Consider the following 23162-nt stretch of genomic DNA (forward strand, 5'->3'; position numbering starts at 1 on the left):
CCCATGACACAAGCATGGGCTGTAGTGGTTGGCTGCCACAACTGGGACAAGGCTCTGGCTGACCTGGTGCCATTGGTGACAGAGCCCGAGTCAGAGGGCAGGACTCAGATTTCAAACTCCCCAAAGCCCAAGAGGGTGTCTGGGCTTGGGCTCCGGGTTTGGCCAGCTAAGAAACGTGGATGTGAGTTCCGATTCAGAACCCCCTCCCCGCGTCAACGCGCACAGTCTGGAGCCAGAGGGTTGGTTTGGACCCATCTCGGGTTCGAACAGATTTCCTGATGCCACAGAAAGAATAAAACACAATCAGCCCAGATGTGAAAGTAACACATCCCCATCCCAGAGCCAGCGTGAGATCACCCGAGGAAAAGCTCCTCCAAAAGCGGCTGACGTTTGGGGGCAGAGCAAGAAGAGGGATGTTTAACAGATTGCTGGCTCACAATTTAAATCCCGAGGGTTCTGGGTCGCTAAAACCCGAGTGCTGAGCCAGTGCCGGAACTTGAAGCAGACTTGGCTCCAGGCAACACCAAGCTCTGGCTTTATGATTGAAGAGATCCAATAAACCCCATTGTTCCTAGTATCGAAATTGCAGCGTAAGTGCACATGGTGCTTCACAAAGACTGAAGACCCCAACACAGCTCATCCTGGGGACCATCCCTCCCTTCCTTTGCAGTGTGGAATGGGATCCATGCACCAGGTTTGAGAGGTAGCCACCCAAAAACAGCCCCCTCTCCACAGAAAGGACAAAGAACCATGCCCCCAGTACGGGCGCCGAGGGAGCTGCCCCGGGGAGCACATCCTGCCATTCTCTCACAGCCGCGCACCACATCAACAGCACTAGAGAAATGACGAGAAACTCACTAACACAACATCAACAGCTAGCGGTAGAGGTGATGGCCATGACACAGGAACATTACACATGACTGGAGGCAGACAGCACGGAGTTCAGGGAGGGTTGTATATAGAGAACCAGTACTAAAGGACAGAGGGTAACACACACACAGCTTCTTTGCATCTCCTTAGGAGGACCTGTTGCTGGCATTCTCGCTTTCTTGCAGGTCGCTTGCATTTGTGGTCCAAGCGTCTGGCCTCAGGTCTCTGATCTGTGAGGAGGGAGGACACTGAGTCAGTCTGGCTTCTTCTACTCAGCCCCTCCTTGGGGAAGAAAGCAGAGGAGGCGTGTGCTTGCTAAGAAAAGCCAGGCATTGCAAAGGCAGATTGCACTGGCTCTGGCTGGCAAAGATTACCGAGGAGCACACGCTTACTCACTCCAGCAGACACTTCGGGGACCCACATTTATATTTGTCTTTTTAAATAACAAATAAATATTTGTCTTTTTAAATTTTGGTACCACATTTTCACCTCTGCACTTATCCAATCCGAGAACAGACGCAATGGCACTGACTCGTCTGCCTAGGTCCCACTACCCAGCAGAGCACGACAGCGAATGCTCTCCAAAGGGGTGCACAATCTACCCGTCGCTTTAAAAGAAACCACTGCAACAACAACGTTCAAGGCAATCTCCATCGGTGAGCGGGGAGTCCAGGAACGGGAAAAGGTGGGAAATGAATCGGACACGAGCTGGTGGGAGCAAGGAAATGTAGGCCAAATGCAGGCTTGTGGTGTCTTAAGAGCACACACAGGATACATCCTGGTGTTGAAGGTTTCATCCCAAATTAACCAACGGGATCTCAACTTCCAAACACACAGCCCCAGCAGAAGGGACACAGATCTTAACGCCAGGCCCCGCAGCCATGAATTCTAAGCACCACTTTAAGAGAGGCACAAAGCACCTTTCCCAGCTGGCAGAGCAGGCCTGCAGTGTAACTGATCCACCACGCCCCATGCACAGCGCACAGGAGTGAACGCTCAAAATCACCAGGGAGAAAATGCGTGGGAGACGAGGATCAGCCCCTCGGGTTTTCGCAGGTGCCGCATGGGGACTTTGAGTCCGGGCCTCAGGGACTGGATCCTGGAACGGACCCGATGCTGCAGCACAACCGAGTAACATGTAAACGCGCCTGATTTGTGCTGGAGTCCGGTGCTCCCCCCTCTGTGCAACGCGCACGCCCTGCCCCGGCTGCCCCTGCTAACACCGAGTGAGGCTCTCGCCCGGCTGCCACGCACCCTGTCCGGCACAGACGAACAGCTGGCTGGGGCTCACCTGATGGCTAAGGTTCAGTTCTCTGCTTTTTGCGTCCCTGTTGCTGCAAAGAAAATGACAAAAGGTCTTTAAAAGTTCAACCAAGAGGCCTCAGCCACCTGGCCAGCTCCATGCCTGGCCAGCAGCTGGGGGCCCTCTTTCAACCAAACACAACCGGTGTGCAGCAAGAGACCAGGGCATTACCGTTTGAGGCAATCAAGTTCTCCGCCTGAGCCTCCTCATCGCCAGGAGCTCTGCAACGAGAGATGCACAGTGAGAACCACGAGGGCGCCACCACCTTGCCAGTGCACGGAGCAGGAGCGTGGCCGCTGCGGAGTGCCTGACTCTGGGAGGAGGAGAGCACAGACCACGTGCATTGCGTGTGCCCAGCGCCAGCTCGGATTAGGCCCTCCCTTGGTTTTGTCATCCAAACGTACGATTGCAGCCCAGTGAAGAAACCCGGGGCAGGAGATGGGAGCGGGCAGGAGACCCAGCAACACGAAGGCATGGGTAATATGGAGCAGCGACAAGGGCCAGGGGTGACTGGCAGCTCTCAGGGACGGGGGAGGAGATGCTCTCCGTCTGCCTGAGGGAGATGTGGGGAGAAGAGGACCTGTTGTGCTGACTGGCTGGCTCTCTGGGTTAGCTGCGTTTGCACAAGTCTGCCTCAGGGCTTTGCGGGGCCCTACCCAAAATAAAGCATGCAGGCTCCCCTCTAGCTCCCTGCTCTCCACCACACCGCCCTGCAACGCTGTGGCTGGTGGGGCCAGGCTGCTGCGTGCCAGGCTCCTGGGTGCACTACCACATAGGTCTAAGGCCTCCGCTGCACGGGCAGGGTCCCTAGGAGAAAAGCTATCAGAACGTGCAAGGAAAAGCGTGTCCCAGGCTGAGGAGGCCGGTTATGGCACTAGGACTCTCCTGATTGGCTAATATCCCGAGTCCAGGCCTGTGGGAAGTGCCCCCAGGCAGCTCTGCCCCCAGGCAGACATCCTGCCCTTCCTACTCCAGGATCCTTGTGGTACTCCCTGTGCTTCGGGTGTGGAAGCAGCCCAGAGGGACCCTCATTCAGCGGGAATATTCTACCAGCTGCTATGTATGTATCCATGTATCGAGAGTCTAAAGAGTACTTCAGCTCTGGCAGAAAGAGTCGCCCAGCTAACCATCACCTGCACGCATACCTGGGCTTTTGGTTGAAGCTGCATCTGCACCTCCTGCCTGGAAGAGTAAGAAAACACCATGAGTGCGTGCGGGAGGGAAGCCGTCTCTCTGGAACAGATTGCAGTCATTCCCCCACAGAGCACCAGTGGTGCTTCCCCAGAACATGACTACCCAGGAGTTGCAGAGTCCCCTGGCAGTGGGTCCCCGGTTTGCGGTGCCGTGTTTCCAAGGACACTGAAATTCCCAGAACTCTTGCCCTTACAGCGTCTCACACAGCAGCGATGAACGACAGGGGGAGGCCACGAAGCTCCTTCCCGTGACAGAAGGGACACGGAGCCGCGCCACAGGTGAGAAAGTCACAGGCTGCGCTGTCTGAACTGGCATTCCGATTACACGCGGGGACAGGAAGTCGAGGGGCCTGAGTGCAGAGCTGTGCACTGGGGAAGGGTGTAGCCTGGCAGTGATTTGAGCAGGGCCGAAGGGTCCTGCAGCAGAAAGGTGGCCTTAAATAAGCATCCATTTCCCCCTTTACACTATGGGTCCATCTGCACTGCAGCTGCAGGGGTGTTTCCACGTAAAGCGCAGCACAGCTGCAGCAGCACAGGCTGTGGCGTAGGCAAGCCACCCGAGAGCACAGTCCTGAGGCCCCAGGCAGCTGTTCTTAGCCAGGCTAGTTTGTAACTGGCACAGCCGCAGTAACTTACTTAGGATAAGGAGAATCCCAACAGAAAACAAGACCACTGCAAACACCAAACCGCCGATCCGCAAACTCTGGTAATCTAGGGAGGAAAAAGACAAAGGATATTTTCATTTCCAAATGGGCTGCAGTGTTCAGACAAATGTGGTCAGGTCTCACCCATGCATGCGTGCGTGCATGCACACACAGTTCTTCTAGCACCACGGGGGTATGTTCTGTGCACACTCATCCATACACATAGCGCTAAGGACTTTGATGCTCACCATAGTTAAAAGGATCTTTGTCCTTCTTTTGATTGGTTGCTAGAAAGAAAGAGACAAAAACGTCATGAATATGAACATTGTGATGACAAGCACTGTGCAAAATCCCCTGGGGAATGTGCGTTTTAACTTGCACTGAATTACTACTCGTATTATTGTGGTGCTGAGGATCCTCCATCAGGAATCAGGGCCCTGTTGTGCAGGGTGCTGGACAAACATACAAGGAGATGGTCCCTGCCCTGGAGATCAACAAGCTCAATGTAAGGTGAGAGACTTGTCTGCATGTGTCCAGGTGGGACCCTAAAATCTAGCCTGGGAATGTATGCAGATAAGAGGGTCCAAGACTGGAATGAGTTCCAGTACAGTATATTTGCTGTTTGCATACAGGGAGGTAGTCAAGAATCCACTGGGTCTCCCCTTTTGATCTCCTATACAGAAGGAAAATGAGGGGATCCCTAGATCTCACCAGAGATTCCTTGGAAGCAGATCCTGCAGCAGCGGGAAAGCCAATAGCTGAACATGTACAGAGGTTCGGAAAAGAGATAAAAGAATGATGGGTATTCTTCAGACTGGCCCAGTGACATTCAGGCCAAACGAGGGGCGGGTATGATAAACATACTTGAAAACATGCTTCTGAAATAGGAGACTAGGTGTTAGTCCTAAGCCTCGCGAGAAAATACAAAATGCAAAATTCTTGGGAAGGCGCTTTTGAGGTGATAGCAGTGAATGAAGACACACATCATGTTAAAAAGCCTCCTGGGAATGCTGTCCCACAGCTGGTACATGTGCACAGACTTACGGCCTATCACAGCCAGGAAACCATGGTAAACATGAGCTACGGTGTAGAAGGGGAAACTGAGGCACACCATCTCACTGATTTGATGTCTGAATGCCAAACTGACTCATCTCTGGAAAGCATCGATATCTGCACTGCGTTAACGAAAATGGAAAAGGCAGAGGTGTTATCTGTGCTGCTAGAAAACACGTTTTTCTCTCCTACAAGCCAGGGAAGGAACACTTACTCATGCATAAAATTATTAAAAAGGACCACAGACACCTCCCAGCAGACCCTATATGGCCACTGGCAAAGGGCAAGAGCAAATGTATGCAGAAATAAAAAGCACGTTAGAGCTGTGAGTAATTAAAGAGTCTGACAGCTCTTGGCATTACCTGTGGTCTTGGTCCCTAAGACAGACAACACTAAGGTTTTGTGATTACAGAAAATTCAGTGCTGTCACAGTTCAGATACTTATCCTATGCCTAGAATGGGTGATATACTGGGTATCTTAAGCAAAGCTAAATATCTCAGCTCCTCTGATCTGGTTAAGGGTTACTGGCAGATTCCTTTAGATGAGAAAAACCTGCTTTCATCACTGATATGGGTCTCTAGGAGTTCAAATGTTAACGTTTGGGTTAACTAATGCAGGAGCCACCTTTCAGTCAACCGAGTGTTCAACAGTTTTGCAAGACTTTGCAATGACACTGCAATGACACAGGAGCATTTAGCAACACTTGGGCTGGTCACAAACACACCTGGGAACTGTGCTCAAAGCTCAAAGAGGCAGGCCTAACCGTAAAAGCCTCTCAGTGTAAAACTGGAGCAGCCGGAGTTCCTTATCTGGGACACTGGGCAGGGGGAGATCAGTATCCCCTGATCCCTTAAAAGCTAAAGCCATGGTGAATGACCCCAAACGAAGCAGCAGGTCCAATCTTGCATAGGTCTGGTAAACTCTGACAGAAGGTTTGTGTGTGGGTCCAGTGGACTCGTGTCTGCAGTAACACATCGATGTAACAAGACAAAGCCTAACGAAGTTGTATGTGCACAGGCACGTCAAGAGGGCTTCGATAAAGGCGAAGGAAATCTTGTCTGAAAAGCCTGTTCCGATTTTGACAAAACGTCTGAACTGTGAACAGACGCATCAGACGCTGGGCTAGGGGCTGTGTTAAGGCAGTCAGAGAAGAATAACAAGAAACACCCCCACTGCTTTCTTAAGCAAAAAACGGACACCCACTGAACAAAACTGTTTTGTCACAGAGAAAGAATGTTATGCAATTGTGTGGGCAGCAAAGCCGTAACAGCCCTATCTTTTCTACCGAAAGTTCAGGGGATTAACAGATCATTCTCCATTGAGCTGGCTGCACAAATTTAAAGGCTCAAACTCCCAGCTTCTATGCTGGAGTTTTCTACTACACTAATTTGATATGGAAATAGTGCATAGAAGGGGAAAGGAAAACATGGTGGCAGATGTCCAGGAAAGAGGGCGCTGGTGGCTAGCCATGCTGTCGCTCTGTAAGGGGGAGGTATGATGGGAGACACCCCTGTATTCACACCCTAGACGCCATGTAATAATCTCTGTCCACGGCATGCCTTCTGAGGGCTTGTTTGAAAACTCGTCCCTTGCTGAGAGCAGTAACACCCTGCTAAAACGCAGCGAGCGGCTTGATGTGCGGAGTTACGAACATAAACCGAAATCACGACTGACGCGTGTTTCCCAGGTAAGTCTGGGCGACGGCTAAGCCAGCGTCTCGAAGACAAAGGGCAAGCTGATGCCCCAGCCAGTGTCAACACAGTGGATGAGCCATCACCTCTCAAGCAGCCATTCCTTGGCAGGAAAGGGGGCAGGGAGGTGGTGTGCCAAATACGTATCCACCGCGTGCAGGGGCGCTGCCACTCGGCATGGCTTGCCGCTGCTCGTGCTCCCGGGGCTGCACGACTATTTATACTCGGGCGAGCTCCCATCGAGCTCCCACGAGTACGTGCCCAGGACCTGGAGAGCCGCACCCCGCCTCGCAGGGCCAATGTGGCCACGGTCAGGTGCTCTGGGGCCCCTGCTAACGGGCAAGCCAGGGTGAGTGGGTGCAGAGGAAGCTGTATGGTAAAGCAGGGGGGGCATGGACAGGTTCTCATGGCCTCCTGTTAGGTGCTTTTTCTGGTCTCCTGGTCTGAGTTATCCTGGCCTACGGCACCTTGTTCCCAATCAGACTGTGTAGGGCTGGCCAAGCAGATGTCTCCGGAGCCAGACATGTGCCGTCAGCTAGCAGCTCCCTGACAGTTGTTTGTGCGAGTTACGTTTTCCCAGGAAGAAAAGACTATTTAAAAACGAGCCCCGACACTTCCTCCCCCTTAGCTGTGCCGTTGCCAGCCCACGGCTAGGGGGGTACGCGGGCACCCCGATCTGGACACACAACGGCTTTATCTCCCTTGGTCCCACAGGCCGTTTGGCTGTTCCCCTCCCCCTTCCAGAGTACAGGGCGTGTGGCGCTTGATACCTACCCTCCGTTATGACCACAGGCACCAGCAGGGAGCACAGAAAGATCAGCACCGTTTCCATGGCCACTGGAAAAGAGGGGAGGACAGGAGTTACTCTTCAGACTGGAGAGCCAGGACCAAAGCAACAGAGCAATGGAGCGCGGGGGCTGCATGGGACACACAAGATTCGCTCCAGCAGATCAGACAAGAGAGAGGCCTGGATAAGGACCCTGGACCCAACAGCTCTTGAACTTTGGAGAAGCTCAGAACCAGAATCGCTCAGGTTCATCTCCAGTTCGGCCCAGTGAGTTCTGTACCCTGGCGGTAGCAGCAGCCAGCCCCTGGTGCTGCACAGGAAGGATGGCAATGCACCTGGCGAACTGCAACGCTGTCTGGGTGGAGGAACTACCCCTTCCTGACCCCTGCCGGGCACCACCTTGCACCCTGACGCCTGACGACAGAGTACCCTCAGCTACACATAGCTCACCTCAGAAAGTGATGTAACCCCTTTCAAAGCCCTGCGGCAGCAGTACACTCCCTGCAGGCACCAGCCGCTTTCCCAAGAGCTGCAAGGCCAGCTCCACACTTGCTGTTAAAGGCATAAATGTTGGGCCTGCTGGGTGAGCAGCCCGGAGCCAAGCCTGGTACTTGGCCTCTTGTTCCCCAGACTGACAGGAGCTGGGAGCCCGGGGAGGGGGAAGGTGACTTCGGCTTCCAGTAACCCTTCGGGGGGAGCTGATGGACTCCCAGCCAGGATGCACGGTGGCCACGGCATGGTCCCCTTTGAGGATCAGGGCCGGGGCAGCGGGCACCAGGGACTGATGGGTGAAAGCCGCTGCCCTCCTGCAATACATCATCACACCAAAGAGCCCATTACACTCAGCCTGAGCCCCTCCCGCTGCCCGGGCTCCCCACTGCACCGGTGCCAGTTTCTACTCAGCCAGTGAGATAGACTCCGGCCCGCCCAGACTAACCCCACCAAGCAGAGGGGCCCGCTCTGCAGCAGCACCTGTAGCTGTGGGGCTCAGCCCGGCCTGGGCCTCGGGGTCCCTTGGCACCTTCGCTGTGCTCCCGGCCTGGCCTGCGTTGAGTGGGGAGAGCAGCCAGGGCTATGGCAGCTCCAAGGTCACGTCACTCCCTGGGGGCCTGGCTGGCTCCCACCTCTGCTCTCACGCTGCTGCGAAGGCCAGCTGCTGCGCTCTTCGCCAGAGCCTGCCTGAATGTGCCCCAGTCGCACGGTAACTGCTGCACGTTCCTGCGCCCGGCGCTGCCCTGCCCTGGGCTGAGGAGCGACGCAGCTGGGCCGTTCTGAACGTCAGCATCCCAACTCCCCAGCCCTGCAAGGTCAGCGCTTGGCCGGCAGCCCCCAGACCCCTGCTGGCTCCGGCCCTGCAAACCAACCGCAACGCAACAGGCCGCGCTTACCCACGCACCGACTCACTGCAGCGGCACTGCTAGGGGTGGCAGGCCCCCTGAGCAAAGCGAGCCAAGGCTGGGCCGGCCCGAGGTCGCACAGCACATCAGGCAAAGCCAGGCATTGGAGTCCCACTTCCAGGCACTAAGTATGCAGGTAACTGCCCACTGCTGCCCTCCCCTTGGCCACCCAGCCGTGGCTCTCGCCGGCAGGTGAACTACAAAGCCCTTTGTTAGAAATAAGAAGCAGAGAGACAATACACTGAACAACTGCTGGGAGTGCAGCAGGGCCGGGAAAGTGAGCCTGAAACACGGCCTCCGGGTCCGGCCTGTCCAGGCACAGCCTCTCACTTCGCATTGCTGACGGCCCACCACAATCAACACGACCACAGGCGTGTGAGCCCTGCTGCCTCTTGCATCACTGGCAGAATCACAGCGAAGCTGCCATCTGCACAAACCTCGCCCAGCCCCTGCAGACATTCCCGGGACACACTCTGAACAGCGAGGGTAACAGATCGCCAAGGGCCACGGTGGAGTCTCCATCACCGGAGTTTTCAGGTCAGGATTTGATGTCTCTTTGTAAGCGAGCTGCTCTGGCTCGGCCAGGAGTTCTGGGCAGGATGCAGGAATCCCAGGCGGAACGTCTCTAGGACATCAGACTAGATGGTCACCACGGTCCCTTCCAGCCTCGAATCCATGGACCTGTGAGCAGAGCTGGCCAGGAAATCTTTTTTTTCCCCTCTGAAATTTTTGACAATTTTTTTTTTACATTTTTGTTGCGAGTTTTTCTCTGGAATTTTCTTGGGGAGGGGGTCGATTCTCCCCTCCTCCCCCTGATTTTTCAACATATCTCCCCCCCCAAATAACAGATGTTTTTCATTACAATTTCCATTTGGTTGAAAAAGCCACTTTCCATCAAAAAAACATTCTGGCAGAAAACGTCTGAGCAGCTCCACCAATGAGGCTCCAAAGAAGCCTGGGGAGCCCCCCGTTGGTAAAGGGACAGGCTAGGCACTCGGGGGGCTCTCGCTAAAGCCACCGCAGGCATTTGCCTCCATGACTGTGGCAGCAGGACAGTGACACGGGCAGCTCCAGGGCTGGGCGCAGCCAGGACCAACAGCTCTGTAGTTTCGGTTCATGTCTGGAATAGCAGCTGTCTGCGGTTTGGCCTGGAGGAGCCCCGGACCCAGTCCCAAGCACGCTAGGGTGAGCTGCTACAGCTCCTCTGAGCTGCTAGACTGGAGCATGTGCTGGGGGCAGGATGGGAGTGAGAATCTCTCCTCTCCTAGTGCAAAGGCCTCCCGGTGTTTCTCCAGCCCAGGTGAGAGCGAGGTGCCCCCACCAGGGAGCTACGGCTGCTGCGGTCAGGCTGCAGTTTGACCACGCGGCGAAGGGTTGCCCAGGGTCCAGGCTGGACAGGGAGCGCTGCAGAGAGTGACAGAGCGTTTCTGAGACGAGCGCGCTGGAGACAGACTGACTCATTCCCCCCACCACCAGGAGTGCCTAGAAACCAGACGGGGGGGCTTTGGTGCAAGCACTTCCAGTTCCACCAGGCGTTTGTACAGCTAACACTGCCCAGCAACCCTATCCAAAGATCCCGCGATCACACTGCACACGCCAGTCAAGAACGGGCAGCGAGCCCCCCGCACAACACGCAGTGCCGTCAATCCGCCTGCACCGCGCCTGCTGGCCTGCGGTGGGTGCGGCACCAGCCCCAGGAGCTGCTCTCGGCTGTAGCGCAGCACAGCACATGCAGGAGTCAGAGAGTCACTTTGCTCCGCTCCTGCCACAGCAGGACCCACGCGACCCCTCCGCGCCTTCCTCCTCCTCTCGCCAGATCCGACTTCACTGCCATACATGGTAGAGCACAGGAGCTGCGCCTGGGCTGGAAGCAAGGGGGGCTGCTGCCGCTCACGCACTGGGAAAGCAGACAGAGCGGCTGCATGCCGCACGGAGAGCGGAGAGCTGGAGAGCGGCTGCTGGGCTGGGCTGGGCTAATGCGGACAAGGGGTCCCTGCCGGAGCTGGAACTCCGTCCCCTTGCGTGACAGATGTAGTGGTGTTGAGGGGCTCAGCCCCAACAAAGCCTTCCCCCGATTCAGGAGACTGACCCTCTGTCTCACTACCTCCCTCCCCGACAGCCGTGGGCGTGGAGAGACGTCTCCCCACCTCTCCAGCTCCTTGCATCGCTGACGGCTCCAGGGCAGATCTGGGTCCTAGGTCTCCGATCCCAGCAGCACAGTCTGCCCGACATGGTCCGGTGCAGCAGGCCAACAGGCAGACGGCGTCCTCGTCGCTCTGCTCCCTCCCTCCTCCGTCAAGGAGCAGCACGCTCACGGCAGGGCCGTCGGGCCGCTTCGTACCCAGGAGCGCAATATCCAGACGGCCGAGCTGGCCCCAGCCACGGCTCCCCAGATCCGGGGCCATAAGGTAGCTCTCGTCAGGCTGGGTAGAATGGCACGAACCCTCGGCACCAGAGGCTCTCCAGATGGTGCCATTTAAATGAACAGTTTGTGAGTCCATGAGAATCTCACAGCCTCGCGCTGTCCCTGGCTTGCCACGGTGACGCTCCCTGGCCTGGGGGCTGCATCCCATCGGAAGCAGGGGAACAGCAGCCGCTCCACGCACACCAGGAGACCAGCGGAGGCCTGTGCCCTGCGTGCCTCCCCCGGCGCTGCAGGACACATGCTGGGTCCTGTTGCTGTACCCCAGGCTGGAAGCGCTGCCACACCAGGAGTATCTCTGAGGCGTATGTCCTCCTAGCCCCCCAGACAGACCTACCGCAGAGGGGCACGCATCCCTGGCAGCTTGGCCCTCTGTCTAAGTCAGGTGTACTCTTCTTCCCAGCGGAGGGGAGGAAACATTACACAGTCTCTGCCCCCAATAAATAGCTCCCAGTGGGGGGCACCCAGCCCCATCAGCCACAATAGCCTCGTGGCTTAGCACGAGTCCTGCTGAGGTGGGAGGCCAGACTGTGACCTTCTGCCTCCTACCCCCGGACATGTGCCACCAACGCCCACGTGAAACATCTGCGGGTTCTCTCCAAGGAGGACACGTGCTGGTGGTTGAGCCGTAAGTGGCGGAACTGGGGGTGAAGGAGGGTGAAGTTGGCGCCGTTCGTTTTCTATCCAGCTGCCCTCCCATTAATCCTTTGTTCTGGGAGACTCCCCCGAAACAGGAAAGCGTGCAGCCACCAGTGTGAACTGATGAACCCTCCCCATTAAAATCCACCCGACACGGGTTTAGAGTCAGGACACGGGTCCAAAGCTCCCTCAAGACCTAGCCCCAAGGGCCACCTTTGGGATCTAGTACACGCTGGCAGCCGTGTGGGATCCTTCAAGTCACACTTGGCAGCTTGCTGTGGCTTGTTGCCCAGCTCTGGAGCGAGCATTTGGAGAGGGAGGTGGAAAGGGATGCAGGGTAGTCACTGGAAAGAAGAGACCAAACCAAGCAAAAGGAGGTGGCTAAGAAAATACGGCCAGAATCATCCCTGGTGGAACCTCGCTGACATCAGTGGAGTTTCCCCAAGGGTAAGTCAGGCTCAGGGTCTCTCTGCATTCGTAAAGCCAGAGGTTTTGAGAGGAAGTACCTGAGCCAGGGCTGCCCTATCAGCTGGTGTCTCATGGATACAGGACAAGGGAGCTCGAGAAGCAGGCAAGAAATCCGATTCCAAACGGAGAAAAGACCAGGCAAACACCAAGATAACACAAAGGCAAGGCGGCAAGTGCTGTGTACATAGCGTAAGTAACCCGCAGGGAGCGATCAGAGAATAACTCCTCAGCCCAAGCAATGAGCTCTCCTTCAAGGGGAAAATATCACTCACTGCATAATTTAGTTCGTGTAGAAGTGCTTCCTAGCCCTGCTCGGATGGCAGCACTTATAAGACAGACAGACAGAGAGTGATGCTCCACAATGACATGTTTTTCTCCTGCATGTCCCCATCACCCTGCATCTCACTCCCCTGAGATTCATCCTTTCAAACCCCATGGCCTCGGCATTCCTCAGCCTATTTAGTGACCCGGTTGACCTCAGTGGGACGGCTCCTTCCATGCACAAATCTCTCCACTAGCTAAAAAAGAAAAAAACACCATCCCTTGAAACTTCGGAGCCCTATCCTACGAGATGCTGAGCGTGTTCCTGTCCCACTGCTGCACAGAGAGAGCATGTATGGTCGGTACCAGCGGGCATTTTCAGAGTTCTTGACCGGCCATTAAGTCTCAGTCCCTGGGAATTTCCTTCGTTAAGGCCCAATTCTGCAAAAGGGTTGCATGGAACCCCGCTGCTGTCAACAGGATTCAGCCCAGGAGGAAGGGACACCCTGCTGGTCCCACCACGAGATCAGGGCCTTGGGTTGCCAGCACGTCACAGCAGGGATCTCGCACGAAATTCGCTGCTTGTTTAAATGGGCAGAACTCCACTGAGGTCAATGGTGCTGCCTTTTATTTACATGGAGCAGAAAACGTAGCCCCTTGGTTTATTCTCGGTCCTGTAAAATCTCAGTGCACATTTACAGAGCAATAGCCATTCTTCTTCTTAGTTCACATCCCATCATGATCTGTATCTCCCCTGCATGGAGATCTTGTCATTTGGAAATAAACACCTTTTATCTGAACAGGCTTTGGTTTAATTCCCTTCCCCGCAGCTCCCACTGCTCTGGTGTGTTTCCGTACTTTTGAGTGTGCAGCAGGATGTGGGGGTCAGTTTGTGCAGCAGGCCCAGGCGAGTCTCTTTACATGATGAATCACATCACTTCATATAATTACTGACTTGTAAAAAAAACTACCAAGCCAGCCCAGCAGCTGATGATACAGCCACTTGTGGTCGATCTGCTGTTGATGACATGGGGGATAAGTAAACAAGGTACTTTAAAATATCAGCTATTGCTCTGAGCATAATGTAGGAAACATCAAACTCAAAATGCACAATGGACATCATGCAAAATACAGAACAGAGTGTATTTATAACACATGCACACCATTTATTTGCATGAGTCAAAACTCGAACTGAATGAATGGTATTAATTGAATCCTGTGTTCTATTAATAATGCCATTATTTGTAGAATAAATTATTCATCTGATAAATGTTTTGTATGATTTGACTACATCTGCTGCCAGTCGGATCATGCTCACTGCACGACGTTGCCCATCCATGATTCATTAGGCACTGAATAGATTACCCAACAAACACTCGTCTTGTAGCTGAAATGTCTCGCAGCACCCGTGGGCCCAGTTCCCCACCCTGCTGTATCAGCACTACACCAGTCTAACGCCAGGGAAATCAAGGCAGCCCGGTTCTCATTTACACTGAGGCCACTCCGCACGCCCGGCACCAGAGCAGCCTTAGCATAAGTGGACATCAGGCCCCGAGGAGCTCCCTGAAGCAGCACCTGCAGACTCTGGCCAGGCGCTACTTGTCACTAACCCTAAATAGCTTGTAATCACCCAGCCTTTCAGCCAAGCCCTGCCCCCCTGAACTGCCCAAATGGTCCTGGGGTGCTCACCGCACAGGAAGAAACCAGGGCACGAGTTTTAACCAGGCCGCAACTTTATGAGTCAAATTCCATGCAAGGCTTCCGTCCAGTGACAGCCCAGCGCAGCCACTTGCACCCCACTGAGCCTTTGCCACTTCTCGGGGTGCACCCTCCACAGGGGGAGCCAATCATCGCACAAGGAGGTTCTGCGGGTGCCTCTAGCCACCCAGCAGCATCCGCTCCCCCCTTCAGGGGTTGGCATTTGGCGAGGGGTCCCCCCAGGGGACTGTCCTAAGCCCTGGTTTGCCTTTGCCCCCAGGGGGTTAGACATGATGCCCCCATCGTGTAAGCGGATGCCCTCGGGATGCCCGCTATGTTACCTGTTAGGATCTAGAGCCCAAAGCAGTGAGTTCCTGCACTGGGCACCTGCCGAAGTTTGCAGTGACAACTTTCCCACAGCTCCAAACTATGCCCTCCAGGAGGCGGAGAATTCCAGCCCTTCTGTTGCCCAGAACCCAACCCCTAGACTGCACTGCAAGGAAAGCGAAACCCCCACCAGCCGCAGCCAACCTGGAGGTGTGGGGAAAATTCCTTCCCAGCCCCAACGCGCATTGCGACCTAGATGGGGGCTGACTGCTGGAATCCAGCAAACAGGAAGCAGCCCTGAGCACAGGGCTCCAAATTGTGTGCCAAATCCTGCATGGCCTCCAGCTCACCCAGCAATCCCGTGGGGGCTGGAAATCTCGCAGGGCCCAGCCCATGCTGTCTTTTTTGCCCTCTTCTGTTATTGGAGCCACCAAACTCACCCTTCGCTAGGCTCAGAACCCTCCACTGACTTCAGTGCAGCTGCTGCATGACAGAGGCAAAGCGGGATTTGCCCCCTTGTTTGTATGTATGTAGTTTGCTTTTTATGGAGAAAAATCGTCCAGTCGTGAACCTGTTGTTACCTCGGCTTGCTCCGGGCAAGTTATTAAAACCACAGTATAGAACAAGTGCAGCTGGCTCGCTAACGTCTCATCTGCTGGTATCTCATTAATGACCTAACAATGGCTAAGAGAGAACACTTCCCATGTCCCAATCTGTTAGCTCAGCGCTTGCAAAGTGCCCCGCTTGTCTCACTGTGCTAGAACCCCTCACCCCTGCCCTGCCTCCCCTCCACTGTGCTCTCAAAAGGAGGGGGAAACTTTTCATACTTGAGCTGATGCTGCTTAATGCTTCTCGATGTCTTTCCGTCTTCAAAGCACTTTGCAAACATTCATTGTAAGCCATTTGCAGATGCATATGTAAATTGTGCGCGCACACACGCACACACACACACCAGGCAATATAATTAAATGCATGCACACACCACGCTCCCTGAGTGCATATATGATACATGCACTGCATATATAGTAAGCCTATGAAAAAATGCTTTCTGGCACTATAAAGCAAACAATAGAGGCAGTTTGTATAGAGTTCTGCAGATGGATTAGCATCTCTTGGGCGTATGGAGACCAAACTTCCAACCTCCTGCATGGATATTTGCATCTGGCGTCTCACCTCTAGCCTTCCTGGAACACAATGGAAGTACCTGTGAATTAATGCTAGCAGTTCCTACACCCATTCCCAGGCAGCCTTAAATCTAACAGCACCTCACCACCCGCCTATGATCCTCTCACCAAAAGTCTCTTGCGCTTTTTCTATTTCAGGGATTTGCAATTTGCACCTGACCTCCTAATTTTCATCTTCGCCAGCAATACCGAGGGGAAGGCAGGGCTCAGCCCTGGTGTCATCATTCTGTTGAGAAGCCTCCCATTCCCCCGCTCAAACATCGGTTGGGGCCTAGCAGCTCCTCAGCTTACCAAGGATCCCGTTCCATTCGCACTGATGTCAGCAGGGTAAATGTGAGGGGTGCAGGTGGGGAGCGGAAATTTGGTCCATGTTTTGAAAGAACAGATTCTCCCCTGTAGTGGGGACAGATGGGGTAGGGTTCAACGGGAGGAGCCAAAAACCCGGACTTCTCCTCCTTCCACAGAGAGAAACCTGCGAGTCATTATTTTGGTCTAATAATAAGCCCGTGACTCTTCAGGAATGTGAACAACTGTGTTCTGCTCCTGGCAGTTGGAGCTGGTACTGGCAATGGGGGCAGGCGACTGACTTGCTGAGTGCGGTTCCAGGAGCCCTTTAAAAAAAAACCGAACCCGGGAGAGCACCTGAGCACAGAGCTCCGCCAGCACCTGGCAGCAAAATTAAAGAGAGCAGCTGAGACGGAAAAACTAACAGGCTCGCACCCCTTAGCCATCCCTGACACAGACCCTGCTCTGGTGCCCCATGGCCGAGTGGTTCCCTGCTCTCCATGCTCCCCGCCCCATCACAGCCTCTCTCTGCGCACACCACACAAATTCACACGGCTCCTTACGGGAGGCTTGCACAATTGCCTTTCTCCATTCGGTTCCTGGAGGTTTTGTGGCAACAGTTTCATTTTTTCATGAAATTTAGCAAATTTGGGTATTTTCACATTGAAACACAACTTAAAATTTCATTTTTTGCACATTAAAAGTCGTCTTCATACCAATTAAACTGCAGAATTGTCATGGTTCTCACTAGAGAAAGAACAATATCATTTTAGAGTGAAAAATGAGCCCATTTCTCCCTCAAATGAGTACCTTTTCGTGCAATGTCACAGGCTTCTCATAAAATCGGACTGACAATTTTTTTCATAAGACTGAAATAAAATGAGAAAAGCAAAAATGTCCATGGTTGTGCCAACATTTCCCACAGCCCTATAGCATTGCACTCACTGGCGCCGTTAGACTAAGCTGCTCAGGCCATGCAGCTGTTTGCTGGGCGCAGGTCACCTATTGCATAGACATCCTACAGCAGACACTGTATAAATCGTGCACAAGGAGTGTCTGTGTTACCTCAGTCAGAACTGCACCATCCACCGCTGAGTTCTTCAGCCCAAAGTGCAAGTTTAATAAACACCTTTTGTAAATGTTTTTCCCCTCAGTGATGCTAAATCTGTAATCATCAAATATTGCAAAAACACAGACACACAAATCCCCACCAGGCAGAAGGGCAACATAGTCGCATCTGACCTTAATCAAAACATGTTTTTCCCTCTTGTATTATAAATAGAGATATAGACACACAGGAAAACTGAGCAGAGCTGCACCAGTTGGACAGCATCCTCCTAGACCCAGCCACAATCTGCAATAAAACAATCATTCATTTTCTTCACTGTCATCATCGTGGAAACAGCCGGCAAGTAGATTTTGTGCCTGGACTGGTAGATGCTTGTGATAATTTTGCAATCTGGGCTACACCTGTCCGCATGTGCACAAACACACATGCATCAGGATTCTGATGCCATCGCAATCAAATAGCCACCAGAACACCTTGATATGCCAGTGCAGAGCTTTGCAATCCATAATCACCCATGCAATGATCCTTGCTTTCTCTGGTTATTCATTGGTTCCTTGTGATACCCGGGTGGGAGATAAGAGGACACAAGGCATTTGAGAGAGAAATTCCTGGCCCACGGCAGGATCTACATTCTACAGATCAAGCAGATACAAGAGTGGAAGCATTCTGTTTGCTTGGCTTTGGGGGGGGGGGGAGGGGGGGGTGTTGGGGATAATATCTTACCAGAAACTCTGCAGATAGGGTCTAATCCAAAGCTCATTGGAGCCCATGGAAAGACTCTTGTTGACTTCAGTGGCCTTTGGATAATGCCCTTAAATTCGCAGTGTGAACTGCAACCAGCCTTTGCAACGACCCGCTTTCCTTGTGCTCACCACGCCCAGTCACCAGCAGTCACTGCACAGCTGTGTGGAGTCCTGACACCCGCCTCATTTATTTAGCCATTTCCACGATGCTCATTGCCTTAGTGACTTTCACCTACAATCCCCAGGAGCCAAGATCCTGCCTGCTTCTCTGGAAGCAGCCAGAGAGTTTGTTTGTTTCGCTATTAATATTAATCACAGTAACTTGCCTTTCTTCTGCGGCTTTGCCAGAGGCTCCAAGAACACCCTGCAGGGCCAGAAAGTACCATTCTCCCCATTTTACAGGAAGGTGAAGCGACTTATTCAAACGTCACACACCATGTCAGCGGCAGAATCAGGGACAGGACGCAGGAGTCCTGGCTTCCAGTCCCTAGTTACTGTCGCCAAGACAAGCCAGCCCCCCCATGCTGTCTGCCCTACTTCCAGACCGTCTTGCATTCCCTTCGACAGCATTCGCCACAGAACCAAGAGCTCAACGGTACCTGCTGGGACATTACCGTCACTCTCCTTTCACTGCTGCAGTGCCTACGGGCCCCAGTGACAGATCACGGGTGAGCCAGCCCCCGCGGAGCGAACGCAAGGTCAGCATCTTAGCTGCTGAAGCAAAGCAGAGACACATCCTGGACAAATCACAGGCTGCAGAAGGACGCTTCGGACAGGAGAGCTTTGTTCCTTAGGTCCCGTTTGGGTTTCCTTCAAACCTGGCATTTGCAGGGAGGGCCCCCACATTGGCGGGGGGGGAGGGAGGGGAAGGGAGGGGAGGGCAGGGTGGTACACTTTACTGGGGCCGGGGGCCCTAGGGGTCCTGGCCCAGCCTGCAACCCCCATTGTGTGTGTGGGCGGGGACCCGTGTTACACGTTTGTACTGGGCCCGAAAAAATGATGCCGGGGCCCTGTTTGCAGGAATCCCTCCCTCCCTTTGGAAAACACCAGTCTGGGCAGCCCTGCTTTCCCACTGGCTTTACCAGGGGAGGCACTGACGTGCAGTAACCACTGCTGGCTGTTTGACTTGGCAGAGACCCGGCTCCCTCATCGGCCGAACGACTCAGCCTCCAGGCCTGGAGCCGATCCGCTCTCAAACTCTGCTGCCAGCTCACAAAGCCACAGGCTGTGGAAGGAGACATGTGGCCCTGTGAGCAGCACTGGGCTGGGACTCAGGAGATCTGGGTTTGATTCCTGCCACAGACCTGCTGTGTGTCCTTGCGCGAGTCTGTCTTCTCCATGCCTCTCTCCCAACTGTAAAACAGGGATAATAATCTTGCCTTTGCTTATTTCGCTTGTTAGCGCTTTGGAGCGTGGGCGTCTGTAGAGCGCCAAGGGGCTGGTGTTACCATAACCCAAGTGATAAATACACGGTTACATTTTAATTTTAAATAAATACACTGTTAAAGTTTTAGTGGCATTATTGGTACATTTTACTCCAGACAACGTGCATAGGCTCAGGGAAGGACTGCCTGCATGTACACATAAACCTCTCGTTCCCAGTCATCCTTCCTCTCTCAGGGAGAGGACAGAACTAGAGAGACGTTATCTCCATGCTGCACCATCTGCCCCCGCCGGGGGGGAATCACTACACAGGATCTGCAAGCAGAGACCGTGTGGCAGCAGAGGGCTAATGGAGAGCAGGAGGGGAGGACATGTGTTATGTCTGCAATGTCCTCCTTGCAGCTCAGCTTTCCATGGCCACATAGCGAGGGGGCCCGGCTCTCATCCTAGCACATGGCGTGAGAGGGGATCTCTGGTGCTAGCACGGCTCCCCCGTCCTTCCCTCTAGCCTACGGACACGTGCTAGTTCTCTGCATTGGCAGTAGCACTGACAGAAAACCTCGGGAATAATTCTCCAAGTCCCCACCCAAGAGAAAGTGACCTCATGGTGTTCTTGAATCTGGGTCTCCGGACAGCATACAAACTGGGGGCCAGACCCCCACTGTCCTGCCCTTTCTGGTCATCATCTGCACCAATGCAAAGTCAGGGCAGAGCACATGTAAACACTGCCAGTCTGCTTCGTGCTCCCTTTGCACCCACGTCAATGGCAACAAATGGTGCCAAGCGCCTCTGCTCCGTGCATTCCCCTGGAAGTCAGCTGTGCTCCACTGTGTGAGAGAAAGGAGAGTTTGTCTCACGGACTCTGTTGGGAGTCTGGAGACAGGGATGGCTGAATCTCCCGCTCCCTGAGCCTGGCTGTGAATTAGAGGCTTGTTTGGTTACAACCCCAAAGTCTCCTCCACGTCCCGTTCATTTCTCAGCTCTTGCACTTTGGGTCAGGCCTCTCGGAAAGCTGGCATTACAGGCAGAAGCACACATGGGAAGGGGGCCAGATTACACAGATACACACTACCCAGCTCTCACACAGCCACCCATTACCACACCCAAGATGGCGAGATATTGTCAACTTTGTGATGACAGGGTCTCTGGGGTTGCTATCCCTCTAGCCTACTTGCCCCCCTAAGAACGGCCCTCTACAGTACAGACTGAAAGTCACCATCCTCTCTCTTAACTTCCTTGCTCCTTCTCATAAATCCCCCCTCAGAATTTTTCATTCTCATCCCGTTACTGAGGAGGGGAGGGGTGAAAGCTTCTGCAGGCTGATTAGCCCCTTACTAACATTGCACACTCCTCAAGAACAAGACAGGGGATTGGTAACAGACTTGGAAAAAATTTTAAAAACTTCTTTGTAATTGTTTCACAAAGATCAGCACCTGTCAAGTCTCAGCCATCAAAATTAACGCTGGGCAGCCTCTTTCTTCCTTCAAGAGTCCTCAGGACATCTCCCAAAGCTCAGACCGAGTTAAAATCTCCGGTTTTCCTGCAAAGCCCCGAGACTTTGACAAGGCTGCTCAGTAGCCTGGAGGGTGTGCGAGTGTGCGTGTGGGAACGGACATTTGCAGCTATGCATTTATGTGCTCTTCTGCCATTTCACTTCAGCATCAATTTGGCTTCTAATGGGATTGTTGTTATTACGTCTCTTGTTCTAAATGATAGATTTCCAGCCTACACCCTTGTAACATGCAAGACAGCACTCACAACTTTCCAGGTCTGTGCTGATTCACATGCTGGTAGGATGGGAGACACAAGACAGCTTTTGCTAAGATTAATTTGTCACTTGCGGGCCTGGGATACCTGCCAAAAGCAGAGGATGCTCAAAGGAAACCTCTTCAGGAGACACAAGGATCCAAACCTGAATCCAGGCTTCCTTTGAGTGATCCCGTCTCAGATGCCACCAAAGGACCAGAATCCATGTGGATCACTCTTGATTAGGTTCAATCAAGATCAATGAGATCACAAGAAAGATCACAGATCACACTGGACAAAATTATAATGAGGTTCCGTTCCTCCTCCCGAACACTATCCTTCGCTAATAATATTGCACAAAACAAGTCTTCTGCAGGTTTTTTTTCCTGGCTCCAGGCGATCATGTCCTAACACATCAAAGAACGGTTGCCAAATCAGTTTAGAGGTATTTGTCTTGGCCCACAGTGCTCAGCTCGTCAACATGACATGCATCTCATAACCCAGAAACTGACAGACAGAAAACAGCCACGCTAGTCCTTTATCCGAGGAGTATCTCAAATGTGATTACTGCTCTGCTACCGGCAGGCTGCACGGAGCAAGCCAGGCGGGGAAATTAACAGCATCCACCGTGGGGGCGGGGAATGGGAAAAATACAACTTGCCTTTCGACAAAGGTCAAACCAATAAATTGTACAATTTGCTGCTGGGAAGTGGAGATTCTGTTTAGGTCGTTTTTCATAAGCGTTCCCTCTGTTTGTTTGTTTGTTTAACACCTACCGAGACCACTGTAACTACTATCTTCTGCAAATCCACCTGCCTCCACCATCCCTTTCCCTGCTACCACCCCTTTGTCTGTTTACTCATCTGTTGCATATTGTCTCAATCTTGGACTGTGAGGTCTCTGGGTCAGGAACTGCTGGTGTCATGCAATAATGAATACATAATAACAATAGTTACATGGTACAACCTGTTTTGTAAAATCTATGTCCTGGGAAGCAGGGGAATAACAGGTCTAAGGGATGTTATTCAACCCCTTGTTGATGTTGGAGATATTGGAAAACTTTTAGTCAACAGCTTGTCAAAGCATTCTTGCCATCCCCTCTGAAGTGATTTGCTCTCATTTTAAAAAGGAATGGTTGCTTTTAGCTGCATTTACATGAACAAAACCAGAAAGAGGAGAGAAACAATCCCCCCTCCCCTCTGCATTAATGGCATCCTACACAGCATAGAGGCAGAGATACACCACGCACCTCCTCACTCCTGAGTTCTTCTGGCTGTTTCTGATCATAATCATGCTTTGCACTTATTCATGCACCAGCCTGAGCAAAGTGTCTGAACCAGCCCTCCAGTAATTTGCAAACATGAAAAACAAAAACAAAAAACCCAGGGAGCAAAAATGTGAGAGAGGAATAGATGTAGGTTTCCAGTTTGATGTCTTTGAAAGCTGTCCCCACTACAGAAGTTTAAACTACTGACAAATTTACACCTAACTGCAATATTTTATCCAGGCAGGCATATGTCAAGCAATCATATGTCATTAAAACCGAAAAGTAAAACACAAACCTCACAGCAACAAGATGGCAACCAACTGGCCCCACATCAGCCAGACTCATCAGCAAATCTACACAGGACCTCATAATAATAATGTTGTTTTATACATTCTTCTTCAACCTGCAATTAGTAACTATTGTCCTTGGTTTGCAGCATCTAGAACAGCGACCAATCTAAAACGTTATCTGTCATTCCTCAGCTAATGTTCCCTTGCTGCTTGACTCAAAGCCACACCGTATTTCTGCACAAACATTTTCCATATGGGAAAAGGAATTTAATTCTCAGGTGTTTCTCTCTGTTTAATAAGGTTTTAATAAGTAGAAATGTCGTGTCTTGCTGAGAACAGGGCGCACAATGATAGCACAGTCGCTGAAATGGTACAAGGCAATCTAATGTAAATCATAATCTGCATGCAGCTTTGAAAACATTTCTTCAGAAGCTGCTCTTT

The 23162-nt window shown here is 52.8% G+C and overlaps 1 protein-coding gene across 1 annotated transcript in view; it reads right to left on the reverse strand.

Moving 5' to 3' along the window:
- FXYD6 (FXYD domain containing ion transport regulator 6) overlaps positions 1-23162 on the reverse strand; it is a 40048-nt gene that overhangs the window by 14067 nt on the left and 2819 nt on the right. The window contains exons 2-8 of the mRNA XM_067566988.1: positions 7530-7592; positions 4259-4297; positions 4003-4077; positions 3319-3355; positions 2345-2394; positions 2188-2204; positions 1877-1986 (exon numbers count right to left, since the gene is read on the reverse strand). Coding sequence (XP_067423089.1) covers positions 1877-1986; positions 2188-2204; positions 2345-2394; positions 3319-3355; positions 4003-4077; positions 4259-4297; positions 7530-7587 — 386 coding nt within the window. The 5' untranslated portion in view covers positions 7588-7592. The remainder of the gene's footprint in view (positions 1-1876; positions 1987-2187; positions 2205-2344; positions 2395-3318; positions 3356-4002; positions 4078-4258; positions 4298-7529; positions 7593-23162) is intronic.

This window comes from Emydura macquarii, unplaced genomic scaffold (genome assembly GCF_026122565.2).
Source record: "Emydura macquarii macquarii isolate MOO-44397 ecotype Brisbane River unplaced genomic scaffold, CSIRO-AGI_Emac_v2 contig_312, whole genome shotgun sequence".
Classification (NCBI taxonomy): Eukaryota; Metazoa; Chordata; order Testudines; family Chelidae; genus Emydura; species Emydura macquarii.